Source organism: Thamnophis sirtalis, unplaced genomic scaffold (genome assembly GCF_051295495.1).
Source record: "Thamnophis sirtalis isolate CommonGarterSnake01/CBP01778 unplaced genomic scaffold, rThaSir2_p1.2 scaffold_13, whole genome shotgun sequence".
In the NCBI taxonomy this organism is placed as follows: domain Eukaryota; kingdom Metazoa; phylum Chordata; class Lepidosauria; order Squamata; family Natricidae; genus Thamnophis; species Thamnophis sirtalis.
In genome coordinates, this window is record NW_028261393.1 from 20,013,278 (window position 1) to 20,040,218 (window position 26,941).

At 38.8% G+C, this 26,941-nt stretch overlaps 3 protein-coding genes across 3 annotated transcripts; 1 reads left to right on the top strand and 2 right to left on the bottom strand.

The window, feature by feature from the left end:
* Window positions 1-950: 950 nt before the first annotated feature.
* Window positions 951-8,284, bottom strand: TMEM50A (transmembrane protein 50A). The gene is made up of 7 exons (XM_087727084.1): window positions 8,129-8,284; window positions 6,064-6,176; window positions 5,557-5,669; window positions 4,683-4,750; window positions 3,913-4,005; window positions 2,956-3,025; window positions 951-1,394 (listed from the first exon to the last, which is right to left on the bottom strand). The coding sequence occupies exons 2-7, from the start codon at window positions 6,154-6,156 to the stop codon at window positions 1,349-1,351; spliced, it is 483 nt and encodes a 160-aa protein (XP_087583210.1). The 5' UTR covers window positions 6,157-6,176; window positions 8,129-8,284; the 3' UTR covers window positions 951-1,348.
* A 2,461-nt stretch (window positions 8,285-10,745) lies between these two features.
* On the top strand, window positions 10,746-17,087 carry RSRP1 (arginine and serine rich protein 1). Its single transcript, XM_087728038.1, is given in 7 exon segments — window positions 10,746-10,790; window positions 11,449-11,507; window positions 14,082-14,662; window positions 15,047-15,183; window positions 15,752-15,765; window positions 16,146-16,195; window positions 16,198-17,087. Coding segments are annotated over 7 exon segments (996 nt in total). The 3' UTR covers window positions 16,308-17,087.
* A 1,599-nt stretch (window positions 17,088-18,686) lies between these two features.
* Window positions 18,687-25,457, bottom strand: SYF2 (SYF2 pre-mRNA splicing factor). The gene is made up of 7 exons (XM_014051617.2): window positions 25,364-25,457; window positions 23,477-23,578; window positions 22,412-22,537; window positions 21,601-21,718; window positions 20,335-20,425; window positions 19,568-19,666; window positions 18,687-19,160 (listed from the first exon to the last, which is right to left on the bottom strand). The coding sequence occupies exons 1-7, from the start codon at window positions 25,403-25,405 to the stop codon at window positions 18,995-18,997; spliced, it is 744 nt and encodes a 247-aa protein (XP_013907092.1). The 5' UTR covers window positions 25,406-25,457; the 3' UTR covers window positions 18,687-18,994.
* Between the last annotated feature and the right edge of the window lie 1,484 nt (window positions 25,458-26,941).

The window sequence follows — 26,941 nt, forward strand, 5'->3', positions numbered from 1 at the left end:
AGCTCTTAAAGCTAAAGAACTGAACTCTGGATGAATTATTCCATTTGTCCTTGTGTTGGGCCTGTCAAAATTTTATTCTTGTTGTTATGTTGGATTAGTTTGGAAAGACCCATATACAACTTCCTTTATATTCTAGGGTCTTTTAAACACTTAAAATAATGTAAAAGTGGAAAATGAAGATTAAATATTGTGTGTGAAACTGAGTCCAGTCATATCATTCTCACTGTGTTTATACAGTGTTTTTCACAGTCATGGAGTTCATGTATTACTCTAAGCCAGTGATGGCAAACCTTTTTGGCACTGAGTGCTCAAACTGGAGCACATGTGCATGTGCTGAAGCCATGAAAACGTGAAGACTAGTTGGCCTGTGTGCATACATATGCCGGCCACCCAGTTTTCTCTGTTTCTGGCCAGCTGGTCTTTGTAGAAACCCAAAGACCAGGTGGCTAGCGTGCATATTTGCACTGAGCAGCTGGTCTTTGGGTTTCCGGTGCTTGGGCATGTGCGAAGATCAGCTGGCCAGCACGCATGCGCCCTCCAGAAACCGCGACGGTGCGTGTCCCCACAGAGGACTCTGCATGCCACTTCCGACACATGTGCCGCACATGTGCCATAGGTTTGCCATCACGGCTCTAAACTGTCATATGGTTTGGTTTAGCATCCTGCGTCAAGAGTGCTTTGATTAAAAAAAATAAAATAAACCAATGGACAAATGAGTCTACTGATTCCTTTCCACAACTGAGAATTGACTTCCCTGCAAAGTGAGAAGGTTGCACAGAACATTTCTTATATAGCCTTCCGCAAATAGCACCTCCCAGACATGTTGGAAAACTACAATGTGCAGGGAAGACAAGTGTGTGTATTTGAGGAAAAAGCTAGTCTTTCCATTATGGATATGCTTTTGCTAAAATTCTAAAAACTTTGCAAGAAATTTCAAGAAGTCGCATTCAAAATACAATAAGAGTATATTTCTTATTACATTTTATGCACATAAGTAATAACCATCATATACAAGCATTCCACATATACTGTCAGTCAATAATTTCACATTAAAAAAACCCAGCACTTATACCCCCCGAATAAAGGAACAGTAAAAGATACATTAATATTAAGGTATAACAAAAACATTCAGTAAGAGGACAGTAAGACTTCCTCTTCCATCTCAGCTTAATCACAGGCTACAATATTTGTCAAAAAGCCAAGAATAGAAAAGTCTCAACTTGAAAGGAACAAAAATGGAAACATGTATCATGATTTAAAAATGTGAGAGTTTTCTTTTTTGCTGATAGCAGAGCACTGATATTACAAAAAGGTAATTAAAAATAGCAGGTGAGACGCTCCACGTCACTTATTGCCACAAATCCTCAGTGCGACCAAATTTAAACACCAAACCGCTGTTAGAAAGAAAGACAAATTATTAGATACATGGATATCAGAATCCTCATATTAAAAAGAGCAGACCAGGAAAGATTTCCTTCAGTCACAGATTAATATAGCTCTTGTCATTTCTTTTTGCTATGCTTACAGGTGTTTCACTATATAAAATATACCTGAAATATGGACATGCAGCGTAGTTAGTAAAATAGCAAGTTTTTCAGACTATAAGACGCTCCAAAGTGTAAGACACAACTAGCTTTTAGGGAGGAAAACAAAACTAAACAAAATCTGCCTCTGCCTCCCAGCAATTTGCCTCCTTGCAGCAAACAGCATGGTCAGCTTCAGCACAGTCTGATTTAGCACAGGCAGCTGATTGGCGGTTGGATCGGCCTCCTGGAATATTTCCTATAAGCCCGTTCCAGGCCGTGAGGATCGCTGCCGCCGCCTATCCTCACTACCTGGAACTGGCTGAAAATGAGGTGCGTCGAGGCGGCGCTAGGTGGCAGTGCTGATGGGTGGTGCCAATCCCCGCAATCTGGAACAGATGATAGGTTTTCAGGGAGGCCAATCAGCTGCTCATGCTCAAATCAGGCTGTGCTGAAGCTGACCAAACTGTTTGCTCTAAAGAGGCAAATTGTTGGGAGGCAGAGGCCAAAGGGCGAGTGCCGCAAGGTGGGTGGGGCTTCAACAATATTCGCTGTATAAGACGCACAGACATTTCCACCCATTTTTTTGGGGGGGGGAGTGCATCTTAATATTCTGATTGTTGTACTATGGTTGGCATAAACGTCTCTCTCATTTCTTCATTTTCAAAATCAAGCACTACCCCCATTTTTTTGGACAAATAAGGATTCCTTAGGCCTACAAGCTATCCTTATCTTGAAAATGTCTTTAGATGCCTTTCTGTAGAAAAAGATAAAGAGGAAGAGCCTTGTCCTGAATCAGACTGAATATTATTTCAGATGGCGGATACAAGGGTTAACCTGAGCTTCCATTTTATTAATATCTCTTTGAATGAAAATATGTTCTTAGTGTAACTTCAGAAAAACTTTATTTCATTGGATTCTGCTGCTGGTTCTTGTTCGATATTGTTATTTGCTTTGTTTAGTTTTGCTTTTATACTTTTATTGGGTAAAGATTTACACTTACTGCCCATCTTTGACATTACTATTTTAACTAAGGTGGTTGTTGTGTATCTCAATAAAAGGCACTCTATAAATACATTTTTATGATTAGTTTTGTTGGCTCTGTAAGCATTTTAATTAGCATAAAAAAGAACAATGATATAAAAATCCCAAATAAATCTTTAAAGCATTCCAATTTTATAAGTTTTATGGTAATGCTCCCACACATCAGTGCTAAAATTTATATCAGTATCATAAACTGATTCATTTTTACCACTGCCTCCAATCTTTTTTAACTACTACTTACACAGGGCTTACAAAAATTTCCAGACATACATATACATACATACATACATACATACATACATACATACGTACATTCATCACACTAGATAATAGATGAGCATAATAATGTACATAATAAATCCAAATAAAGAATTGAAAGCATTCTTACCCAAAGAAAATAAAAGCATTTTGAAAGAAGACAGCTATCCCTGGATAGACTGGTGGTTTGTTTTGTTTGTCTGTGAAAAAAAGAATTATTTTACCAGGTTCCTAAAGTTTATTATTAGCATCTTCCCAGTGTACTTTATTTTCTCAATGCTAAAAGCATTAATAAATGGCTTCCGACATTGCCATTTTTAATCAGAATCTGGCAAACAGTTTTTAGGAATGCATCTAACAGTTTTATTTAGGAATTTATTTACTTGCAAAATTTGATACTGTTTTCTATCATGATAATCTTTTTGCTAGCTTTTTAATTGACACAATTAAAACATTGTTCAAGGCATTCTATTTCAAACTATACGCTGAAAAACAAACCAGCAAATACGAGTTGAAATGGTAGAAAGATGGAATATAAACAAACTTCCTCAAAGCAAATCTCAATCAGCTAGGGAAGATAACTCTGAAAATATGCCTACGATCACATTCTAAAGAATATGTTTCTTACATACAATAGTTTCTACAAAGATGTTAAGGATGAGCTTTCACAACTCAGGATTCTCTGAAGCCATGTTCATATACAAGTTAAACTCAAAAAATTAGAATATTGTGCAAAAGTTCATTTATTTCAGTAATGCAACTTAAAAGGTAAAACTAATATATGAGAGACTCATTACATGCAAAACAAGATAGTTCAAGCTGTGATTTGTCATAATTGTGATGATTATGGCTTACAGAACATGAAAATCCCAAATCCACAATCTCAGAAAATTAGAATATTGTGAAAAGGTGCAATATTCTAGGTTCAAAGTGTCCCACTCTAATCAGCTAATTAAGCCATAACACCTGCAAAGGGTTCCTGAGCCGTGATTTCGTATTTCCAATGGAATTTTAGAAGCGCTTCACACAGAGAAAAAAGATACAGTCCTTTTCCAGAGAAAATTACAATTTCAACAATATTTCTTACCATTGATAACGTAGCCTCCAAAGAGAACCCACATTGAGGCAATCAGGGATCCAAATGCCAGCATAAAACCGATGAACAGCCAGATGCGAGCACCTTAATGTACCCAAAGATAACCTCATTATTTTCAAAATAAATAAGTTCAATATTCAGGACACAAACAGATTTCTTTGCTTGTTGTGGTAACAACACCTGTGGACTGTTAGGTATTTTCTATGATCAAAACTGTAAAAATGTATTCCCCCCAATGTACAAACATAGCACATTATGTTTTCAAACACATCCCTCTAGGAAAAGAAGCTTTTTTCACTGCATCTCCTTAAAAGCAAATTTTGAGAGACATTGAAAATTTTGAATAGGGGGCTGGGAAAATCTATCTCCCATCCTCTGCATAACCAAAATAGCTCTGTAAAGATATAGATAGCCTAAAAATTAATTATTAGAGCTCATTTTAAAAACAATCATTCTCCTAGAAAAAAGAGGGAACAAAACCACGGTCTAAATCAATTAGCATGGCATATAAATTACTAATATAGGAGAATTGGGCCTCAAAATAAAATGGAAGATACATTATTTTAAAATGTAACTCAATTTTCCTCCATAAAATTAAGAATATTATACCCCAGCTTGCTAAATGAGTAGAATAAAGGAGAATTATTATTTCTCATTCATGACAAAAAAGTAAATTTGTAAATAGATGGGAAAGAGGCCGTCAGTATTTCTTTTTTTAAAAAAGAATTAGCTTTCTTTCCATTGAGATATCAATAGTTTACCTGTCTGCCCAAGACACCCTTCACTGTAACTGTCTCCACGCACTTGACCGTTGGAAACAGCATTGATCCTACAAAAACAACACAGAATGGAATTTGGCATCAGCATTGAGAATTCAGCAACTGATGACATATTGAAGTGTCTGAAATATTAACTTTGCATTATATTGTTGCGTTTCTTGCAGTAACAGCATGAGGCAGACCTTATCCCTATGTTGCAAAAGGAAGAAAGGTGATAGCAAAAACTTGCTAGTGCCATCTAGCATTTTCATGACACAAGTCAGCCTTCAGGCACTTCTGAGCCTAATTTTTCACGGTTCACTGACAAATGCGCACCGACAAAACCACTGTGACAAAACGCGACGTTGAAAGTGTGCCCACTAAAGCGCGTCAACAAATGCGCGCCATCGAAAACAATGTGAAAACAACGGTAACAATGGTAACAACCCTAACCCTTACCCTAACCTAAAAACCCTAATCGCGCTTTTGTGGGCGCGGTTTTGTGGGCGCGCTTTCAACATCACTGTTTTGTTGCAGCGGTTTTGTTGGTGCGCATTTGTCGGGCGTGCATTTATCGGGTCACGATTTTTCACTACTATGGCAATGCGGTCCCCTATCAGGACTTTTCATCTGAAACTGGGACAGCTGTGGGCAATATGTAGTCTTCTTTCTAAACTCCAAGCAATTTCAGTCCCTTGCCCATAAAAGTCATTTACACTAAGGTAGCTATAGTTCATAACAAAATAAACCTAGGGCTTGGTTAAACTGAGCATGATTAAATACAGAACATTCAATTAGATGTTGAATATCAGGCATGAAGAGTTGAACATATATTTCAACACAAGTTCTAAAGAATTGGGATGGAAATGTTACCTACATTAGGAATGCAACTGTGGCTATAACTCCACAAGCATGGTAGGAATGGTTGAACTCTGCTGAACCTGGATATTTGACAGCTGCATCTATTATAATCCACCATCCTGTAAAAAACTGAACACATTTCTATCATCAGCATCATCAACACAATGCTTATATTTTATCACTACTCTCACAGACATTAAAATAACAATATTCCAGAGACAATGAGAAAAGATTACAATAAACACGAACCCTTTGTTGTCCCCAAGGCACAATACTTTTAGAGAAGAACATGAAAAGATAAGCTGCATTCTAAATTTACTGAATTAGATCAATACATTTCAAGGTAGACCTATGGATTCTTTCATATTATGCATGTACAATATTCATAATAACAATAAAGATTTTTATATTACCTAGTAGTTTAATTTAGTTTACTGATTAGCCCTTGGGGCATATCAAAGTGCAGAGTTCCAGATGTAATGTAAGGCATGTTAATGTACAAATAAGAATTAAACATACACACCAGTACACCAGCTGCAATAGAAGCTATTGTATTTCGTTTTTCTCCCCAGTCAACACACTCGGAGCATCTAACATTTTCAAGGAACCCAGACATATTTCAATCCTCTGAAAAACCTAGGCGAGAAAATGAATGTAATTTTTCTTTCGCTGGTTTTGTTTTAAATGTGTGTTCAATGTACTAACTGTATTTGCTGCTTTCAAAGTGTTAGAATCCGAGATGCATATAAAAATGTGACAGGTATCTTTAGGCATATATGAAGTACACATACACAGAGACCCAGAAGTGCTGAAACACACATCTCAGCTGTGCTGTTAGTCTCCAGATGCATTTGACTATAAAATATGCTGTTAACAAGCAAACGTTTACCATCCGCAAACTGCTTTTTAAAAACAAAAACAGATGACCACACAATTGAAAATATCCCACTTACAACTTCCTTTACTGGATAGATTTTCAGCAAACTCAGGCTAAAAACTCCTCCACCCAAAAAAGTATGGAAATATAGTTATTCATATACTCTTCTGCTACAGTGAAGTTTTCTCAAATGAACACAGAGTTTGGCCTTCATATCAACAAAATGGCTACATTTCAACAAACACAAAACTCTAATAACTGGAGCCCCACTTTTCAAACATCCATTTATAAGGAAACTTCAGTATCTCAGTTGGTGAACATTATGGTATTCACAAATCAAAAATAAATTGCCCCACATGCATAGCAATCAAGTTTACTGAAATAGTCTGACTGTTCTACTGAAATATCTATGGAGATTCTCAGTCATCCAGTCATGGTTGTCCCAACTGAAGAAGTTTCTTGGATGAGAAGTGAAATGTCTTCAAGGAAAAACAAAAACCCAGTTGCCTTTTGAAAAAGCATCTTTGAGTTCTACTGAAATAGTTCTTACTTTTCTATATGAGTTTTACTGTGTGACTAAAATACTCTCATTTCCTATCATAAGAAGAGCCCAACTCGCACATCCTGTGGAATTTATCCCAAACAGCACATTGTTTAATTCAATTAACCCACTGTTTTCCAGACCCACACAACATACATCATTATAAACCTGCCAGCCACACTTTAGTGTAGTTCAGAACTGCAGAAAAACAATTGCGACCAACCTGCCCTCCATTGAGGACCTGTACACTGCACAAATAAAAAAAGAAGGATGTAAATATTTACAGACTCCTCGCATCCTGGACATAAATTATTTAAACTCCTACCCTCAAAACAATAGAGCCCTGCACACCAAGACAACTAGACACAAGAACAGTTTTTTCCAGAACGCCATCACTCTGCTAAACAAATAATTCCCTCACCACTGTCAAACCTTTCACTAAGGTTGCATTACTATTACTATTAGTCTTCTCATCATTCCTATCACCCATCTCCTCCCATTTATGACTGCAGGACTGTAACTTCGTTGCTTGTATCCTTATATTGACATTGTTTCCTGATTTGCTTATTTGTACCCTATGACTAAGAGACCCAGAGGTGCTGAAACACAAATCTCAGCTGTTAGCCTCTGTTATTCCTATTCTATTTTATTCTATTCTATTCTTCATTCCATATTCTATTCTATTCTTGTATGCCAGGCTAACTAAAAAAAATTATCCCTGTACTAAATCAATCACGGTTACATAGACCTGGAAATCACAGTTACAGAACCCTAAAAATTTCCATGCTCTTTGGGATTGCACAACAAGAACACACCAATGTTTTGCGATCGAATCCCGTTTAGAGGTGTGTGGACTTCAACTCCCAGAATCCCCAGGCAGCCATTGGGGCCTGACGCCCTTTGGAGCTACGCAGCAGTCGACCCCCCCCCCCACCGCCCCCAAGCGGATTCATGCAGTCCACCAAGTGAGGCGGGTCGCGAGAGTGAAGGAGCGCGACTCCTCCAGACGCTCAGGCCCTGCTTCTGCGGGAAAATCCCTCGGGCGACCCGAGACTTTTCCAGCCCCGCGACACACCCACGCCGGTCAGCGCTAGCACAGGGCTAAGACCCTCTGGGGCACATCCAGACTCTTCGCTGGAGGCCGAGGGGGTCCCCCTCCTCCTCACTTACCGCCCTCGAGCGCCTTGGAAAGGTAGCCGGCGCGCGCTCAGCTGACTGCGGGCGTCGCCGTCGCTAACCCCGCCTACTCCTCCCCCCCCCCATGTAAACAAAAGCGGGGCCGGCTCAAGAACCCGTATGCTTGAAAGGCCGCATCCAGGGTGTCTCGTCTTGCGCAAGCGCGAACTCGCCTCGTCCGCGCGCAAGCTTTGGGGCTGCGCATGCGCCCCCAAGCGGCGGCAGCGGGGGTGGGGGAAACGATTTGGAAGCCAGCTGCAAGGCTGCGCAGGCGCTCTGCCCCAAACGGAGTTGGTGATGGGTTTTGAAGCTTTTTTAAAAAATTGAAACAGCTATTGTGTTATGTCAAGGTCAAATCTAGCGTACTAGGAGGCAAAACTGTGGCATTTTTTAAAAAAGTGGCAATTGCCCCCACGAATTTTGATACTTAAGAATGACGCCGTAACAAAGGCAAGGTGGAGAGTGCAATTCATGGGAATGTTTCTGAAAGACTAATATAGAAGAGAATAGAACAGAACAATAGAATAATAGAATGGAACGGAATGGAATAGAATAATGAATAGAATAGAATAGAATAGAACAATAGAATAATAGAATGAAACGGAATGGAATAGAATAATAGAGTAATAGAAAGGAACCGAACAGAACAATGGAATGAAATGGAATAGAATACCAGAGTTGGAAGAGACCTTGGAGGTCTTCTAGTCCAATCCCTTGCTCAGGTAGGAAACCCTACACCACTTCAGACAAATGATTATCCAACATCATCTTTAAAATGATTAGTGTTGCATTAGTCACAATTTCTGGAGGCAAATTGTTCCACAGATGAATTGTTCTGTCAGGAAATTTCTCCTTAGTTCCAAGTTGCTTCTCTCCTTGATTCCTGATTTCTAACTCCATAAGGCGAATTCCCTAGGAAGTACATACAGAATTGCAAGTCGATTTGTGTAGGTTTACTTTTCCCCCCCTATAAGGTAAAGTAATCAAATATATTTCCTTGAAAAAACCATAATACTGTTTGGCCTTTTCTCCACCTGGGCACCAAAGCACCCTCATATAACTTTTGCTCACAGAGAGCTGGTTTTATCTCCTTCCCCAGTCCCCTTTCTAAATCTTGAAACATTTGTTAAATGAGCTTGCCCCATTTTGCGACTTTTCTCGCCACAGTTAAGTTAGTAACATGGTGGTTAAGTGAATCTGGATTTCCCATTGAGTTTCTTTGTCAGAAGGTTGCTAAAGGAGATCACATGACCCCAGGAAATGGCAACGATCAGTTGCCAAGCATCTTGAGTTTTGATCATGTGACCATGGGGATGCTGTAATGGTCATAACTGTGAAAAACAGTCATAAGTCACTTTTCAGGACTGTTGTAAATTTGAACAGTCACTAAATGAATTGTTGTAAGTTGAGGAATACCTGTACGTAGCTGCTGTTGTTGTTAGTTGCAAAGTTGTGTGCGACCCATCGCGACCCCATGGACAACCTTCCTCCAGGCCTTCCTGTCCTCTACCATACTCTGGAGTCCATTGAAGCTTACGCCTACTACTTTGGTGACTTCATCCAGCCACCACATTCTCTGCAGTCCCTTTCTTCTTTTGCCCTCCATCTTTCCCAGCATGAGGCTCTTCTCCAGGGAGTCCTTCCTTCTCATTAGGTGCCCAAAGTATTTGAGTTTCCTCTTCAAGATCTGGGCTTTTAAAGAGCAGTCAGGGTTGATCTCCTCTAGGACTGACCGGTTTGATCGCCTTGCAGTTCAAGGGACTCGCAGGAGTCTTCTACAGCACCAGAGTTCAAAGGCCTCCATTCTTTGGTACTCAGCCTTTATTATGATCTAACTTTAGCAGCCATACATTGCAACTAGGAAAACCAGAGCCTTGACTATACACACTTGTGTTGGCAGGGTGATGCTGTCTAGATTTGCCATAGCTTTCCTCCCAAGTGTCTTTTAATTTCTTGGCTGCAGTCCCCATCTGTGATGATCTTGGAGCACAGGAAAATAAAATCTGTCACTACCTCCATTTCTTCCCCATCTATTTGCCAGGAATTGAGAGGGCCGGATGCCATGACCTTAGTTTTCTTAACGTTGAGTTTCAACTTTTTTTTCTCCTTCAACCGCATCAAGAGGCTCTTTAGTTCCTCTTCACCAGGGATCCCCAAACTTGGCAAACTTTAAGACTTGTGGACTTCAACTCCCAGAATTCTCCAACTCCATGCTGGGAGTTGAAGTCCACAAGTCTTAAAGTTTGCCAAGGTTGAAGACCTCTGCCCTGCACTTTCTGCCATTCACACAGCTGAGGGAGCACATCCCTGTTTCCATGGTGAAGATCATGGCCCCGCCCACATGCTAGCACGCATGCGCAATAACGCCATTTACAGCCAACGGGCGCGCCTTTTACCCGCGCTCTTCTGGAACCTTCTGCTTCCTTCAGTCGGAGTCGGGCGCTCGAAGGTCGCGTTGGGTGCTGTTTCTAACGGGGAACCAATTGAACGCGCTTTTTTTTTCTCGGCAGCCGAGTGGACTTTGGTAAAACCTATTTCATCGTTGGCGTGCGGAATTCGGAGTGGGGGTTTTTTTTGAGGTTGTTTCCTAGTCTCGGCTTTTTTTGCTCTAATGGCAGTGACTGACGAAGCCGAGCTCTCCCCCTCCGTAAAGCCAGTAAGTCTTTATTCGGCTTTTTAATTTTTGTTTTTGAATTTTAGAAATCCCCCTTCCCAAAAAAGGAAATATTGGGCGGGCGTCTTCGTAATATTACCTCAGCACGAAGGCTACGTTCAGACAACGCCGCACCTCAAGGCCTGTGATGGAGATATCGGGTTTCCTCCTCACTCCAAGAAGTTTCAGGGCGCGTCTTTCGGGGCATGAAGATGACCGTGTTGAACTATTGAAGAATAGATTTTGCTCACCCCTTAGTTATTGTCTATTGTTGATTACGGCGGGTGTGTGTGTGTGTGAGGTAAATCTTGTTCTGGGCTTGTTTGTAAAAATTCGGTCTAAGCTGCTCGAGGTGTGTAGAAATCTGGCTTTGCCTGCATTAAAATCTGCCCTCAAAGCCCACCTTTTTCGCGTTGCCCTTGATTTGTTTTGTAAAATAATCCTTCATCGGCCTTAACATTCAATTCGGTTCTGAATTTTTTTATTCGGAATTCCTGTATCAAGCCTCTTTTCGTAAAAAAAGTGCAAATTGCTTTGGTTTATACAGAAATTGTACCTAATTTCTGCTACTGTCTGGTTTTAATGGGCAATTTACAGTCCCCCCCCTTTAATTTGTATTTAAACAAATGTCTTAATTTCTTCCTATCTTTCTTTGTTGTAGTCCTCCCATTATTTGGCTATACATTTGAAAGAGCGTTGGATTATGTATGTAACAGTGCGGTCTGCCCGTTTTTTGTTTTTTTTAAACAAGTCCATCTGGTCTTGGTCTTTTCCCCCTAATAGGTTTGTTTAAAATCATAACCAAAGGCATTGAGTATATTTAGAATAACCAGTATTGCTAATCTGTGGGCAAGGAGAAATGGTTAAATTAGAATGACAAAGCACTCTGTAAACTGCACTTTAACACAAGGAAATTAAGGACCATTCTAGCCAAAAAAATTAATTATGAAATTTTGTGCTGATTGGGTTTGCATTTGGCTCTTAGTTGTTTTGTGGTTGTGTTGTGCAAAGCCAGAATGATTAACATGGCTTGATATACTTCGGTAGCCTTTTAAATTGATAAAATGAATATCTAGATCCCTTTCAGTCTGGTTTCAGGCCTGGTTACTGCACCAAAACCGCCTTGGTCAAGCTGACCGATGATCTCTGGCGAGCCAGGGATAGAGAACATTCCTCTATCCTGGTGCTTCTTGATCTCTCAGCGGCCTTCGATACTATTGACCATGGTATCCTTCTGCGGCAGCTGGAAGAGGTGGGAGTGGGAGGCACCGTTTTACGGTGGTTCTCCTCTTACCTCTCTGGCAGGTCGCAGTCGGTGTTGGTCGGAGGACAGAGGTCGACCCCTAGGCCCCTTGAATACGGGGTGCCACAGGGCTCGATCCTGTCCCCCCTCCTATTTAACATCTACATGAAGCCGCAGGGTGAGATCATTCGTCGGTACGGGATTAAATACCACCAATATGCGGACGATACCCAGCTGTATCTGTCCGCCCTGTCCCAACTCAGTGAAACGGTGGAAGTAATGTGCCAGTGCCTGGAAACTGTCAGGGTCTGGATGGGAATGAACAAACTTGTGCTCAACCCTGACAAGACTGAGTGGCTTTGGATGCTGCCCCCCAAAGATAGTCCAGATATTCCACCTTTAAACCTGGGGGGTGTGAAATTTTACACCCCTCAGAGAGGGCCTGCAACTTGGGTGTTCTCCTGGATCCGCAGCTGACACTAGAACATCATCTGTCAGCTGTGACCAGGGGAGTGTTTGCCCAGGTTCGCCTGGTGCACCAGTTGCGGCCCTATCTGGACCGGAAGGCACTCCAAATGGTCACTCACGCCCTCGTCACCTTAAGACTCGACTACTGTAACGCGCTCTACATGGGGCTGCCCTTGAAAAGTGTTTGGAACTACAATTGGTTCAGAATGCAGCCGCGCGAGCAATACTGGGTGTACCTAGATACACCCATATTACACCTATCCTCCGTGAGCTGCACTGGCTCCCTATTGGTCTCCGAACACGCTTCAAGGTGCTGGTTATCACCTTTAAAGCCCTACATGGCCTAGGACCAGGATATCTCCATGACCGCCTCCTGCAACATACCTCCCAGCGCCCAATAAGATCTCATAGGGTGGGCCTTCTCCGGGTGCCGTCGACTACACAATGTCGTCTGGCGGCTCCTCGGGGGAGAGCCTTCTCTGTAGCTGCCCCGGCCCTATGGAACGATCTACCCCTTGAGATCCGGACCCTCCCCACTCTCTCAGCCTTCCGAAAGTCTGTTAAGACCTGGCTCTTCTGGCAGGCCTGGGGCTGCTGATCTTTGATTGAGCTTCAGCCCCATTAAGATCCAGTGCATGTTGTGTCTTTTTTAATTTGCTTTGTTTTTGTATTTAAAAACTTTTTAAATATCTTTTAAATTGTTTTATGTAAGCCGCCCAGAGTCCTTCGGGATTGGGCGGCATATAAATCCATTAAAATTGAAATTGAAATTGAAATATTGCAGGTGGATGGTAGATCAATTGCTGAACACAATTAATTTCTCCCCCCCCACCCCCATGTAGTGTTTATGGTGTGCTTGAATGCTTACGCTAATGTCAGTGCAATTTTACAGTGCATTTCATTGCAAACTACAGTACTATGAAATAAATCTCAGTGTCATGTTACTAGGAAAAATACTGATGTTTTTGTATTAGGAAGATACTGATTTAGTTATAAATTTGATTGAGAATCTTAAAACTCTTACAGGAGTCCTCACCAAATCAATGGAAGTTGCAAGAAGAAAGAGATTTCTGTGGCACTTAATGGTAATTTCTTTTCAACAATGAATTGGTTTATGTTGTTAATGCTTTATAACTAGGATATTTGTAGTTGTATGAAATTCTGAGATAGAGGAAAATAGCAGAGTACAATCTTTCTAAATATGCAGCAAATTTATTAAAAATGATGAAAGTGAAAATAAGGAAAAAGCAGATGTATAGAAGGAAAGACTTAGATTTGTATTTATAGCAGAATTGACTCCATAGCAATGCTGTGTGCTGGTAACAGCTGCATTTTCACTAAGTGCAGATAGACAATAATTCTAATCCTGTTGTTTTGTATTGGTATTAGTGAAACAGGTTTTTGAGTAAATTGTTTAGGCTCGTCTCTTGATTATTGCTAGGATTTGAATAAATTTGGAAAATAGTTCTAATGATGGTTATAAAATGGAATATGAAATAAGACAGTTCAGAAAGACATAAGTAGTAGAAGAAATGTAAGTTTATGGTGTTGAGATTTTCTAAAACATTTTTTTTAATCTAAAGTAATTGGGACTGGAGAGCAGAAGGAACATGTTCTAAAATTTCTGAAAAGCAGAAAGTGAGCAAGAAGACAGATGAAATGACAGGATTCCTGGATAACTTGACTCTGAGCTCATCTAAAGGGAGATCTCAATCATGTTCAAGGAGCAGCTGTAGCAGGCGATCTTCCTCTGTATCTTCTAGTGATTCATCTTACAGTTCGACTTCAAGTATTTCATCTTACTCCACAAGCACAAGTAGATCGAGGAGCAGATCAAGAGGACATGCTAAAAGGATTTGTTCTTGTAGATCCAGAGGATACTCAAGATCTTATTCCAGGAGTTACTTATGATCACACGATTACAGATACCGGGAAAGATCCCATCTTAGATATTACAGAAGACATCCTCACTCATGTCCAATATATAAATCATGGAGCAGACCTCCTATTAGATCATACTATCACAGGTCTTACTCCAGAAGTAGATCAAGAAGCCAAGGATACTATGGGTTTGGAATAACCGTTTGTCCTGAAGCTTATAGAAGGTGAAGAAACTCCTGAACAAGATCTCACAATAGAACCCCTCTTCGCTTGACAGAAAAAGGTATTTTTTGGGGGGTGGGGGGGAATATTGGGTTGTCAAGAATATTCCAAAATTATTTGGAAAATTCTTTGTCCAGATCTGAAAATGGCAATGTTTGAAGCATCTTAGAATGTTTATAATAAATAATGACAAATCTTGGAAAAAGGAATAAATACATCAGATCCCTTGTAATTGAGTGAATGATGTTAGATATCTCAGATCTGCCTTCAAATTACAATGCAATTGTTGAATTATTGACTGGTTTTGAAAGTCAACATTGTATTTATGAAAGAGAGAACAGTGCTAAATTAAAGAATGTTAGTGCCTTTTAGTAAGTATGGGGGCAGGGGTGAAACTTCTCTCTGAATGAGAAATTTATGTATTTTAAACATTCATTCTTTCCATAGAAAACAGAACTACTTGAAATAGCAAAAACTAATGCAGCTAAAAACTTCGGGAAAGAAATCATCCTACCAGCCAGTTTAAAAATGGATTCCAAAACCAGTGAAAATGGAAAGCCAAAAGAGAACTTTGATTTTAAGGTAAATATAAAATAAATTTTCAAATAATGAAACTCTTTTGTAAGAGTCCCTTGAAAAAACATTGCATTATTTCATAGTTGGAAAATAAACTTTTTGAAAACTGAATTGTGAAATTTGTTAACAAATTCTGGTTACCAAATCTTAATTACTATGTAATCTTGAAATCATCCAACTAAATTAAAAATAAGAATCCTATTGATAAAATGGATTTTTTTTAAAAAAAATCCTTCCATTTTTTTCTTGTTAATCTGTATCAAATGGATTTTAAACTTTAAACAATATACAGTAGTACCTGTCAAACTGTCATGGAACAATAGTTTACAGAAATCCATTATCCAAACACACAACACATTTTACATGCTTTATTTCTGTCTTATGGAAATCATGAATATGGTCTGCAGTTCTGATGAAGAAAATCTATTGGCAATTAATTATGGGCTTTAGTTCTGACTTATGGGAGGTGCTCAAATGAGTCTGAAATTGTTGGAAAACATTTATATAAAATTGAACAAATTAAGAATCAAAACATGTTATGTGGTATTAAAATACTATACATGTTCTGTTTCAGGTATCAAAAGACAGGTTAGGAACTATCTATTTGAAAATATTTCCTCAATTCTTTAATAGGAAATAACAAAATGTAATTCTTAATGGTGACCTTTCCATTAATCCATTTTAGGACAAACTAAAATTTAGGAATTTGAGCTAAATGTACTGAAAATAGCAAAGATGGACATAAATTGCAGCCACTTGTCTGCACTTGCTTCTTAATATCATATAATACCAATAACACTTATTGGTATGAAAGGAATACTGTAGGAATATCCTAAAATTCCACCATTTTAGTATGCTACCTGATAAAGGTATTATTTGCTTGAACAAATAATGAGTGACTTATTCTGACAATAATGACTGACAAATCCTTATTCTAATGTTCTATTTTTCAGAATATAAATGTCCAGGCCGCTGGCCCTGAAATCAGCAAGTCTGCTTTCTAAAAATCTGGTAGTATCCCAAGAAAAGAAGAAAAAGGCTCTGTTGGCCAATGGATTCCTGTTAAGGAAGAGGAAAATGTCCTGTTTCATAATTTTTTACCTAAAAGTACAATTTTCAGAGCATGCTAGTAGTTCTGTTCTAGTTAATAGCATCTAAAATATGAAATCCAAAATATCTCATTTTGAGATTTAAATGTAGGTTTACCTCATTTGAAACTAGAATGTGTTTTGCAGATAGAAAATGGAATAGACCCAACGAATACAGGTAGGATTTTTTCTTTAAATTTGCTTTTTGACTGAAATGGATTATGTCATGAACAGGAATATTGTACTTTGGTGTGTAATATATGTAACATAAGAACAAATTAAGGTTTCTTCATTTTACAATTTTAAGCACTTTTAAAGAGTGATTTATGGCTCCTATTGATAGTTCATTTTCCCTGTGTAGATAATGTTTAGCTTTAACAAGAATACTTGCTGCAATAAGAACAAAGGCGAGAAAAGATGCATTAGTGAAGTTCTAGTATTTGCATTTTAATCCTTGCCTGTTATCAACACTGCATAAATTAGTCTTGCACTTTTGTAAGAAACATTTCTTATATGAAATCTAAAGTTCTTATTTAGCTGTGAATAAGCTTGGCACAAACATTTAAATAAGTCATGCTTCAAGCAGAAAAGGCTGGTCGGGGCAAATGTAGGTACTACTTAATGTACTATTGTTTTTACTGAATTTCATAGCTTGTGTAAATACTGTGCTATAGCCAATATTTTGAACTTTGTGGCATTATAATGATATTCAAGAAAAATGGCATTCAAAATTAATGAAGGATGAATTTATAAAAGTTGCATATTTTCTTTTCTTTTCATAAAAATCTGTAATAGTAAAGAATTTCAATAAACTTTGAATATTCTGTGGAAGTGTACTGTTTTTATTCAAAGGAACAAGACGTGAAAATAGCTATTTTAGCAAACACATATTTGATTGGATTCTGTTGCCTGAAATATAAAAGATCCAAGTAGTATATGAGTACAGGGACAGATTACCCATAAGCTATTGCTGCACTTCCTGGAATGTTAGCCATCTATGAAACAGATTGAGTTGGAATTATTCTGTCTGCTTTTGTGTTAAAAGGTAAAATGGGTACTTTAGAGCAGAAGTATAATGTATCAGAAGTATCACTTCAAACTTCCAGATTAGTCCACCTGTTTTCAGGGAGTTTAAAGGGGCAAAATGAATGTTAACAATTTTCTGGAGTTGCCAGGTGCCTGTTTTTCCTTGCAAGTACCAAAATAAGACATAGCTACAACTTTAGTTTCATCTGCTTAAATGATGTTGCCAATTTTCTGTACCACCCTGTTTTGGAACCAACTCCAAAGGCAGTACGGTCATTATATATGTTACCACGAATAAGTGATAGTTGAGTATACACTACAGCCCTAGAAACTTGAGGAAATGGACTCATTCATTCCCCTGCTCAGTTTACTTACTAGCATCCACACTGTCTAACAAATTGAACCACACCCCAGCATTTTCAGGAATGTATCAATAATTACAGGCAGCAGCAATTTCAGGTAGACAAGAGGGTTATCCCAATTGCCAGGACAAGAAGCTACAGTAAACACCATATGCTGGTGGTGCCTTCTTTGGGAGCTCAGCTGGCAACAAGCAGAAAAGGAGCAAGCACATTGAGGTAGCACTTCATTCCAACAAACACAAGAACTTGTGGAGGGAGGAAAAGCTATGCCATTTTACAGATTTTTGAGAGTTTTGTTTAAGAACTTCAAGGCCTAAAAAGAGGAAGGTAACCCTGAAGACCAATTGTTGGGGAAAGTGTGTGCCACCACTAACCCAGGCAAAATTGACCATTTGGTCACATCCAACACCTGATGTAACAGAATAATAAAACCCGATTATGGCATCTTTTGATGAAACAGACTTAATTTATTACAAAGGTATCCTCAGGTTATAATGGTAAGTTGACTGGAATTGTCAATACTAAATGACATAGTCATAAAGCATGATATTACATTAATGCAGTGGTTCTCAACCTGTGGGTCGGGACCCCTTTGGGGATCGAACAACCCTTTCACGAGTCGCCTAAGACCATCGGAAAACATTATTTTCGATGGTCTTAGGAACCGAGACAGCAATGTTATGGTTGGGGGTCACCACAAATGAGGATCTGTATTAAAAGGTCACGGCATTGCATTGCTGCTGCAATCCAAGGATTGCAAGAGTCATTAAGTGGAAAGAGTTGAGTACCAAGTAAGGATCATGAGGGGATGGAAGAGTGCTGTGGGTGGGCATTGTGAAACAGTTTAGCTAGTAAGGGTAGCAGGTGGTGCTGGGAAGTGTGAGGAGTGGGGCATTATGAAGATCCCTTAACAAGCAGTCGTATGTTGAGGACTACGTGTATGAACAATATTACGTTTCTAATACAAATAATATTTAGGGAGCTTTCTAACTATTTTTGTGTACAAAAGCCAAGACTGGATATGTTTTGCACATCCATTTGAATTATGTTTAATTATTTTTTTGGGCTTCCCATTGCATTATAAACCAGATGTTCATTAAGCAGACAAAGCATACCAAGAGTGTTTTGAAAGCAGCTTTATACGCCATGGCTTAGTTTAATCAAACTACCAAAATTAAGAAACAGTTTTCAAATAAACCGCAAGTACATATAAAAACAATTTGTGATATTTGCAATATATTTCATTCTAGCATTAAAGCATGTTTGCAAAGCATATTTTATACATGAAAGTTTTAAAGAAGCCAAATTGAGAAAGCAAGGCCAGGTCCTGAACTTTTCAGTCTACACAGCTGTCCCTCTTTCCAAATTCTGTTTAATTTCTGCAGTGTATTTCCCGTAGAACCTCTCAGCCTTTTTATTGAACTTGGCATTTCGCTCATTGATGTAGTCAATATCTGCATCATCATTGTAAGAACGCCTCCGGCTGTATTTTTCACGTTTTTGAATTCTGAAAAAGAACCAGAAATACTTGGCCTTTGTTCATATATAGCTATGTCTTGAATTCATATTTTAATGAGGTACTGGATGTTCTTCACTTGAGACAGTAATAGAATTTTTTTTTGTATATTCAGCTAATGGGGTCAACAGGAATAAACTCCATTTCACTAATCCACTCCAAAGCAGATCAATCACTGGGTTCTATAGTTAATATGATTACTCAGAATCAGTTTAAAGGGGCAAAACCTTGCCTGATAATTATATTATTTGAAAAATAAATAGGAAATAAAATGAGATGGACTTAAATAATGCAATCTGAAATAAAACAGGTGGTCTATGATAGCAAGAGGTCTATAAGCACATATGCAAGATGCTTAATAAATTTAAACGTGCATTCATTATGAATATGGCACTTACTGTTTTCCAAGATCTGAAACCATTTTGTCAACGCCTTCTTTGGAGGGCACATGAGTTCCATGGAGTAAACTATTTGAAGTTGGAAAAAAATCTTCACCGCTGAAGGAGAAAAAGGAGAAAATAAATGTTAATAGTAACATTTTTGTGAAATTTCTCCAGCTCAGGAATTTGGGACAGAAAATACCAATCTAACCCGTTATGGTAGCACTGATTAAGAGTCTGTACTCTTAATTCCATATCTGTAATCTTTCCCACTTTTCTCATTTTATTTAACCAAAATTGAGCCAGGTAAATGGAACATTGCCCCTCTACTTTAATACCAGCTGTGCAAAATGATTTAGAGGTAGTCTTTGACTTAGGACTGGTCATTTAGTGACTGTTCAAAATTATAATGTAGTGCAGAAAAGCTACTTACACCCAGATTCATCAACCACACACAGGTCACATTATGGGCAACCAGCCGCATTTATGGACGGTTGCATTGTCCTGTATTCATGGGACCACAATTTATATTTTTGCCAGAAACCATTATTTCTAATTTGCAGCACAAAGCACCATATAGCAAACAATGGGTTTGCTTAACAATTGTGGCATTTGCAATGCAATATGCACAATCACATGGTAGTCTGGTTTATAATCATCATGGCTTATGATCAAATAAGTCATGGATTACCTGTATTCATATGCGTTTGGGAATGATCTCATCAGTAAGTCTTCTAGATCCTTCAACCATATAATAATAAAAAAACTGAAACAAAATTACTTGCCTTTCTTCTTTTAATTTTTCATACTTTTCTAGGTCAGGTTTAATTTGCCTGGTCAACCGCTGATACTGGCGTAACTGAGCAGCTGCATAGTCTATAGAGCAAAGAAATTAGCTAAGTGAACAATACACTTTTATTAAATAGGGCAACCTATTTCAGCAATATTGTGATTCCCTCCGCAATGATAAATAATTTTGTGTAACCCCGTTCTCAGGAAAAAGATGAAGAATATTTAAAAGATTAAATCATGGAAATTGGACCAAAGTTTATTAAACAGAGATGTTTTGTTACATCCAAGTAAGTACTACAATCAAAATGAATTTTTTTTGGGATAGGTTAGGCATACAGAGTCCTTAGAATGTACTAACTCTTCCAGACTGACTGCAGCGGGATTTCTCCCCAAAATGAAATGCAATATGTAAATAATGCTCCTCATTTACATATTGCATTTCATTTTGGGAAGAAACTCCTTGCAGTCAGTATGGCAGAGTTGGTATATTCCACACAACTTTCTGACACTATGCCTAACCAATGAATTTTCATTTTGATTGAAGAAGTTACTGTATTTTTTCAGACTATAAAACGCTCTGGACTATAAGATGCACATTAACTTTAGCGGAGGAAAACAAGAAAAAAAAATCTGCCTCTGCCACCTGTTTGCCGTCGCCACGCTCTGTTTGCCACAGCCCATTTGCCACCGATTGCTGCGAATGGGTGGCAGCGATAAGAGGCAGCACCAATTGCCCCCACCTAGAACAGCTGATTGGCGCTGCACCGCCCCCCCCGCCTGTTGCAATATTCACTTTATAAGACGCACAGACATTTCCACCCACTTTGGGAAGGGGGGGGGGAATGCGTTTTATAATCCGCAAAATACGCTACTTGGATGAGTAACAAAACATCTCTGTTTAATAAATTTTGGTCCAGTTGCCATGTTTTAACCCCCTTAGATAATTTTGGCCTTGATAGTTGAGTCTTCATTTACATAAAGATAAAGAATAATAAATAATAAATAAACCTGTTTTGTTTTGCATGTATCTCTGATTTTTGCTCTGTTTGAACTTGCCATGACAAACAGGAATTTTGACAATGTTCCCACTTTGGCTGAGTAACCATGGTCAATTTTGAAAATGTTTTATGATCCCCTTCCAATATTCTTATGACCCACAGGGCCAAGTCCTACAGAAGAACCCCTGATATGAGCCACTGAGTAAAACTTTATTTTTATTCAACATCTATTTGATAACCGTAAGGATCATTTCCCCCTACCTGAAAATCCAGAATCAGGGTTTCTCTTCTTCCTTTTCCTCTCAAAGCGTTCTGCATCTTCTGCACTTACTTCTAGCAGCTTTACTCTCTCATAATCTTCTCCTTTCAGCAAGCATTCCTAGTATACAGTAAACTCATTTTAATAATTTCCTCAAAAAATGTTCCTCTGAGCTAAAATGTATATTTTATATTTCCTTATAAAATTAGTCTTCAGTTGAATTATACGTGATCTGCTGTTGATTTCTCTTTCTGATAGGTCTATACCCATAATAATTCCCACCTCTTTTGACAGTGTTCTAGAACATCCTGAAAAAAGAAATGAATTATGAAATTCCTTGTTTAAATCGTGCCTAATCCAAATACTCACTGGGTGGGATGATGCAGGCATATGGCACAAAAAAGTATCAGTTTTCTTGAAATCACAAATGCATCCTAATGTTATATTAGAAATTCTAAAAAATATTATGTGAACTGTGGTTTTACTCATTTGGTGAAGGGTTATAAAATCTCATTTTTAGAATAATAACAGAATTTTGGTCTTTCAGAAGCTACATTGCGCCCTTCCATTTAAAACATAAAAATATCTATTTTTCATAGAATAACTTTGAGAGTTATTAATGTACATCACCTATTTTGCACACGAATGCAAAAGGGCTATATTTGGATTCCAGTATTTTCCAGTAATGGTGCAAGTATTGTATCTATCATTTCTCATTTCTAATATATCCCAGTGAAAAAACAGTAACTGTGGGACTTTTTAGAAGCTTTCTAATTGTCTTAAAGGTACACATCATATTATTTGCTTGTTTACCTTTTTCTTTTCTTCCACTTTGAGTTCCCATTCTAAGCGAGCCTTTTTTGCTTCCCAGTTGCTTGGTAACTTCAGCCTTTTATCTTCTTCCACAACTTCCTGATGATTTAACTTACGGGCTTCATTCTTTTAAAAATAAACATGAGATAAGAACATCTCCCATTTACCAGCAATTGATAAATTAGAAAATAGAAACAAATCAGGGATAAGCAGCAAAAAAATGAAGAAAGTTACAAACTTCACCAATAATAAGAAATACTCTACTAGTGAATGCTAAATTCTCATGGCAATGCAAATAAAAATTGAAAAACAGATTCTGCAGCAGAGGTTTATCAGTCTGCTTATTGGTGGGCTGTTACTGCATAAAAGTAACTGTTCTGGCTCTTACTATCATTTATTTTAACTTAATACAACAAGCATTACCCAGACGAAGAATGTGGTGATTTAAGGACAACCCTTAAGGCTGTGTACTACTGAAAATGGTGAGTGATGTTCTCCTTCTTGAGCTGATGAATTGCTAAAGTTATTTTTTTATATACAGCCTGTTTTCAATGGTTCCTGAAAGTGGACTTTCAGTGATTTGTTGGCTCCAGCAAGGATAACGCCATCTGGCATTTTTTAGTAGTAGGCAGTTGGTTTGCAAGTACAAGTTCTGACTTAAGAATTTCAGTTACAGATGAATTTAGGAGCTCTTCACCCAGGCACTACCTGTAACATCACTCCTCAGCCTTGGTAACATAAAAACATTTATTTATAGTTAGTGATTCCCAGGACCTTAGATTGCCTCTAATTAGGGAGTTGTACTTATTTACCCCATTTATATAGTTGCCTATCTCAACAAGCGACTCTAGGCAGCAAACAGAATTAAAAAAAAAAAACTATTACAAATTTTATATCCTGAACTACCAACTTTTCCCCTCTTCAAGCCTACTCTCTTGCATGCTAAATTGTTGCCCCATAAATCTTGTACACTGTGCTATATAATTTAATTAGGTCTCAGAAGGGTATAACCCAGCAGATTTACTGTTCTGGGATTTGAATCCAAAAGTCACAAGGTAACCTTACCCTTTTCAAATGAAGCTCTCGGAATTTTCTAAGCCGTTCTTCTCTCTTTTGGGCAGCAGCTTCTTCAGCTGTCATCGGGCTGTCTGAAGTGTTGGAAGCCATCTGGAATATCCCCCCACATGTATTTAAAAAAATAATAATTTGGGGTTGAGATAAATGGTTATACAATACACGATGTATAAAAAGCAGTTTCACAATCAGGATTGCAAGCTAAATAAAGCACTAGTTAAACACATGATGTTATACCTGCTCTCTTTTGTTACCATAATGATTTTAGCCACATTTCCTTTTAATTGACAGAGCCCCCTTGTTATAGATTGGTTCTATTGCTTCTTGCATTTTAGCCCATAGTTGGCATGTAGCCTGACACTTTTGGGATCTGACTTGGTGGATATATGGGTAAAGGTAAAGATTCCCCTCTCACATATGTGCTAGTTGTTCCCGACTCTAGGGGGTGGTGCTCATATCTGTTTCAAAGCCGAAGAGCCAGTGCTGTCTGAAGATTTCTCCATGGTCGTGTGGCCGGCATGACTAAAAGCCAAAGGCACACAGAACACTATTACTTTCCCACCAAAGTGGTTCCTATTTTTCTACTTGCATTTTTATATGCTTTCGAACTGCTAGGTTGGCAGAAGCTGGGACAAATTACACGACGCTCAGGATTCAAACTGCCAACCTTTCTGATCGACAAGCTCAGCATCTTAGCCACTGAGGCACCGCGTCCCTCTGGATATATAGGATCAATCATTATTTTCACTGCTGTTATTGCCTTATTTGTACTGGTCTAAAACCTTTATCAAGATGTGTCTAATTTTGTCACTCAGGATCTGATATCTAATTCTATATTCTCTAACAGATCAAAAAGTTCAAGACAGATGCTTTTGAAATATAATTATTGTCTTGAGCTTTAACAATACAGTACCAGGAGAAAATAAAAACTTTCATAGTAAACCCTCTCTACCCATTACAATTAAAATACAGAAAGGGATCAAGGAAGATGGAGTGGTTTATCAAAAACGCAAGAAAAGCCAATTATCCTTGTAAATCACTATCAACATGTTATGTTAATAATTATAGTATACAATGTGTAGTATATCTATATAATATATAATGTTAACAATATAAAAAGGGGAAAGGGGAAGAGGACAACCAGCAGCAAGATGGATAGATTCAGTTACAGTGATGATGATGCATTGGGAGTCTTGAAAGAACAGATTACAAACCAATCATGGAGAAAATTTATGCAGTTGCTAGGAATCAAAAACAACTTGATGGGTCCCAATCAACAAATCAATGGGCAAAATATCTCAACATGCAAGAGAAGGGATGAGGCTACATTTAAAAGGCTTTCCTCAACTGATTCCTAAATACAGGGGAAATGGAACTAAACTGATAATTTGTAGAATATTCTAAACTTAACACTTCCAGATCTACCTATACACCCTACAGCAGGGGTGTCCAAACTTGGGAACTTTAAGACTTGTGGACTTCAACTCCCAGAATTCTTAAAGTTCCCAAGTTTGGACATCCCTGCTCTACAGTATTAACAATGCGAAAAAGAATGAGATTCTCTCTCTTTTATCCTCCTCCCCGCCCTTAATTCTTCCCATCTTTTCTACCAAGATCAAGTAGACTTCTAGGCATTGCTGAATTGCAGCTCACAGATAGGCCGCTGGGGATGTTGGGAGTTGTAGTCCAGCCCAGGTTCCCCATCCCTGCCACCGATTCAGAGCAGCAACTCCGGCCAAAGCAAATCTCTTACTTCCCAGGATACAAGCAACCTTTCCCAACACGGCGCCTCGGGCGGTGCTGGACTGAAGCTTTCGGTTGCGGTATAATGGCCAGATTGCCCTACAACGAGCCCTTCTAACCACATTCATCTCTCACCGTCCCATCCGCAGAGGCTCCCGTATCCACAGCGGTTGCCATCTTCTCGTCGTCTCGCCATAAACATCGAGGACTTCCTGTTTCCGGCTTCCGCCTCGTGATGTCATGAGGACGCGAATGAAAACAGACCTCTGTCAAATATCGTTGACATTCCAGCAGGAGACTCTACGTTTGGAGAAACCATCGAGATGCGTGCGCGAGCGGCTGCCATAGTGTGGGGGTGGGGTGGGGGGAATTGAGCTGTAGCGCTTAAGAGGCCAGGCGAGAAATTACAAGCCTCCATAGATGATAAAAGGGAAGGAGTCCTGTCAGAAAACAAACAAGGTTGAGGTAACAACATTTATCTCTTGGAAGCGAGTTTCTGTTATTCTGTTCTGCGGAAACTTTCCAGGTTTCCGCTGCGCATTAATGAGAGCTAAACAGGGCTGACAGAAGAAAGAAAAGCGTCCCTTCCTTTATTTGCTAATTTCTTTAAGGAGCTGCTTCTCAACCTCAGCAAGTTTAAGAGAGGTGGACTTCCAATTGTAAGAATTCCCAATAGGAGATTTATTTCTCACTTTCCTCCAGGAGCTCAAGGTGGTTTATGTATGGAAGCAAATCATGGTTTAGTAGAATGCATAGCATATACCCCTTTCCTACCCACTTATCATTTCTCTCTTTCAGAAGGTTAACTGATATCTTTACTATTCATGAGAGAGGTCAAAAATATTTCTCTTTGCTTAAAGGTTCCCCTTGCACATATGTGCTAGTCGTTCCTGACTCTAGGGGGCGGTGCTCATCTCCGTTTCAAAGCCAAAGAGCCAGCGCTTTCCAAACACACCTCCGTGGTCATGTGGCCGGCACGACTCAACGCCAAAGGTGCACAGATCGCTGTTCCCTTCCCAACAAAGATGGTTCCTATTTTTCTACTTGCATTTTTATGTGCTTTCGAACTGCTAGGTTGGCAGAAGCTGGGACAAGTAACGGGAGCTCACTCCGTTATGTGGCGCTAGGGATTCAAACCGCCAAACTGCCGACCTTTCTGATTGACAAGCTCAGCATCTTAGCCACTGAGCCATCACGTCCCTTCTTTGGTTAAACGTAGATTAAAAACCAAACAGTAAAATCCAGAAAAATTCATTTTACCTGAGCTGCAGTTATTAAAATACCTCTTTATTTTCCCAGGCAGGATTTTATACTTAATCCTGTGAAACACAAGTGTGTTCATTGTTCTAGTAGTGAAAATCAAAACACCTCTCAGTTCTGCAGATTGTATTGACTGTATTGCTGTATTGACAAAAACCTTGGCCTATTTTATTCAAATTTTAATATTCATAGAAATCCATCCTGTCTTTGCACTAAGCTATATTGGTCATACGATGGCAGTATAGTTCTAAATATTCATCTGGTGAACTAATGAAAGGAAACACCATCATCACCGCTCTCTGAAAATACATAAGGAAATTGTATTTTTCTTTTCCTCCACTTCACTTTTACAAATCCACGCTAATCCACATCTTGGAGTAAAAGGCTTGGGCAACTGTGTACTTTCATTAGAAGCTAGGTTGAGGGAAATGCCGAACTAAATAACTGTTCATT

Coding starts and splice junctions, on each gene's coding strand:
- SYF2 (XM_014051617.2), bottom strand. CDS start 25,405: ATGGCAACCGCTGTGGATACGGGAGCCTCTGCGGATGGGACG. Junction 21,719..22,411: donor AAGTGGAAGAAAAGAAAAAG/GTAAACAAGCAA, acceptor ACTGTATACTAG/GAATGCTTGCTGAAAGGAGA. Junction 19,161..19,567: donor GTTTCAGATCTTGGAAAACA/GTAAGTGCCATA, acceptor GTTCTTTTTCAG/AATTCAAAAACGTGAAAAAT.
- TMEM50A (XM_087727084.1), bottom strand. CDS start 6,156: ATGTCTGGGTTCCTTGAAAATGTTAGATGCTCCGAGTGTGTTGACTGG. Junction 4,751..5,556: donor GCCACAGTTGCATTCCTAAT/GTAGGTAACATT, acceptor TTGTTTTTGTAG/GATCAATGCTGTTTCCAACG. Junction 1,395..2,955: donor AATGCTTTTATTTTCTTTGG/GTAAGAATGCTT, acceptor TCTTTCTAACAG/CGGTTTGGTGTTTAAATTTG.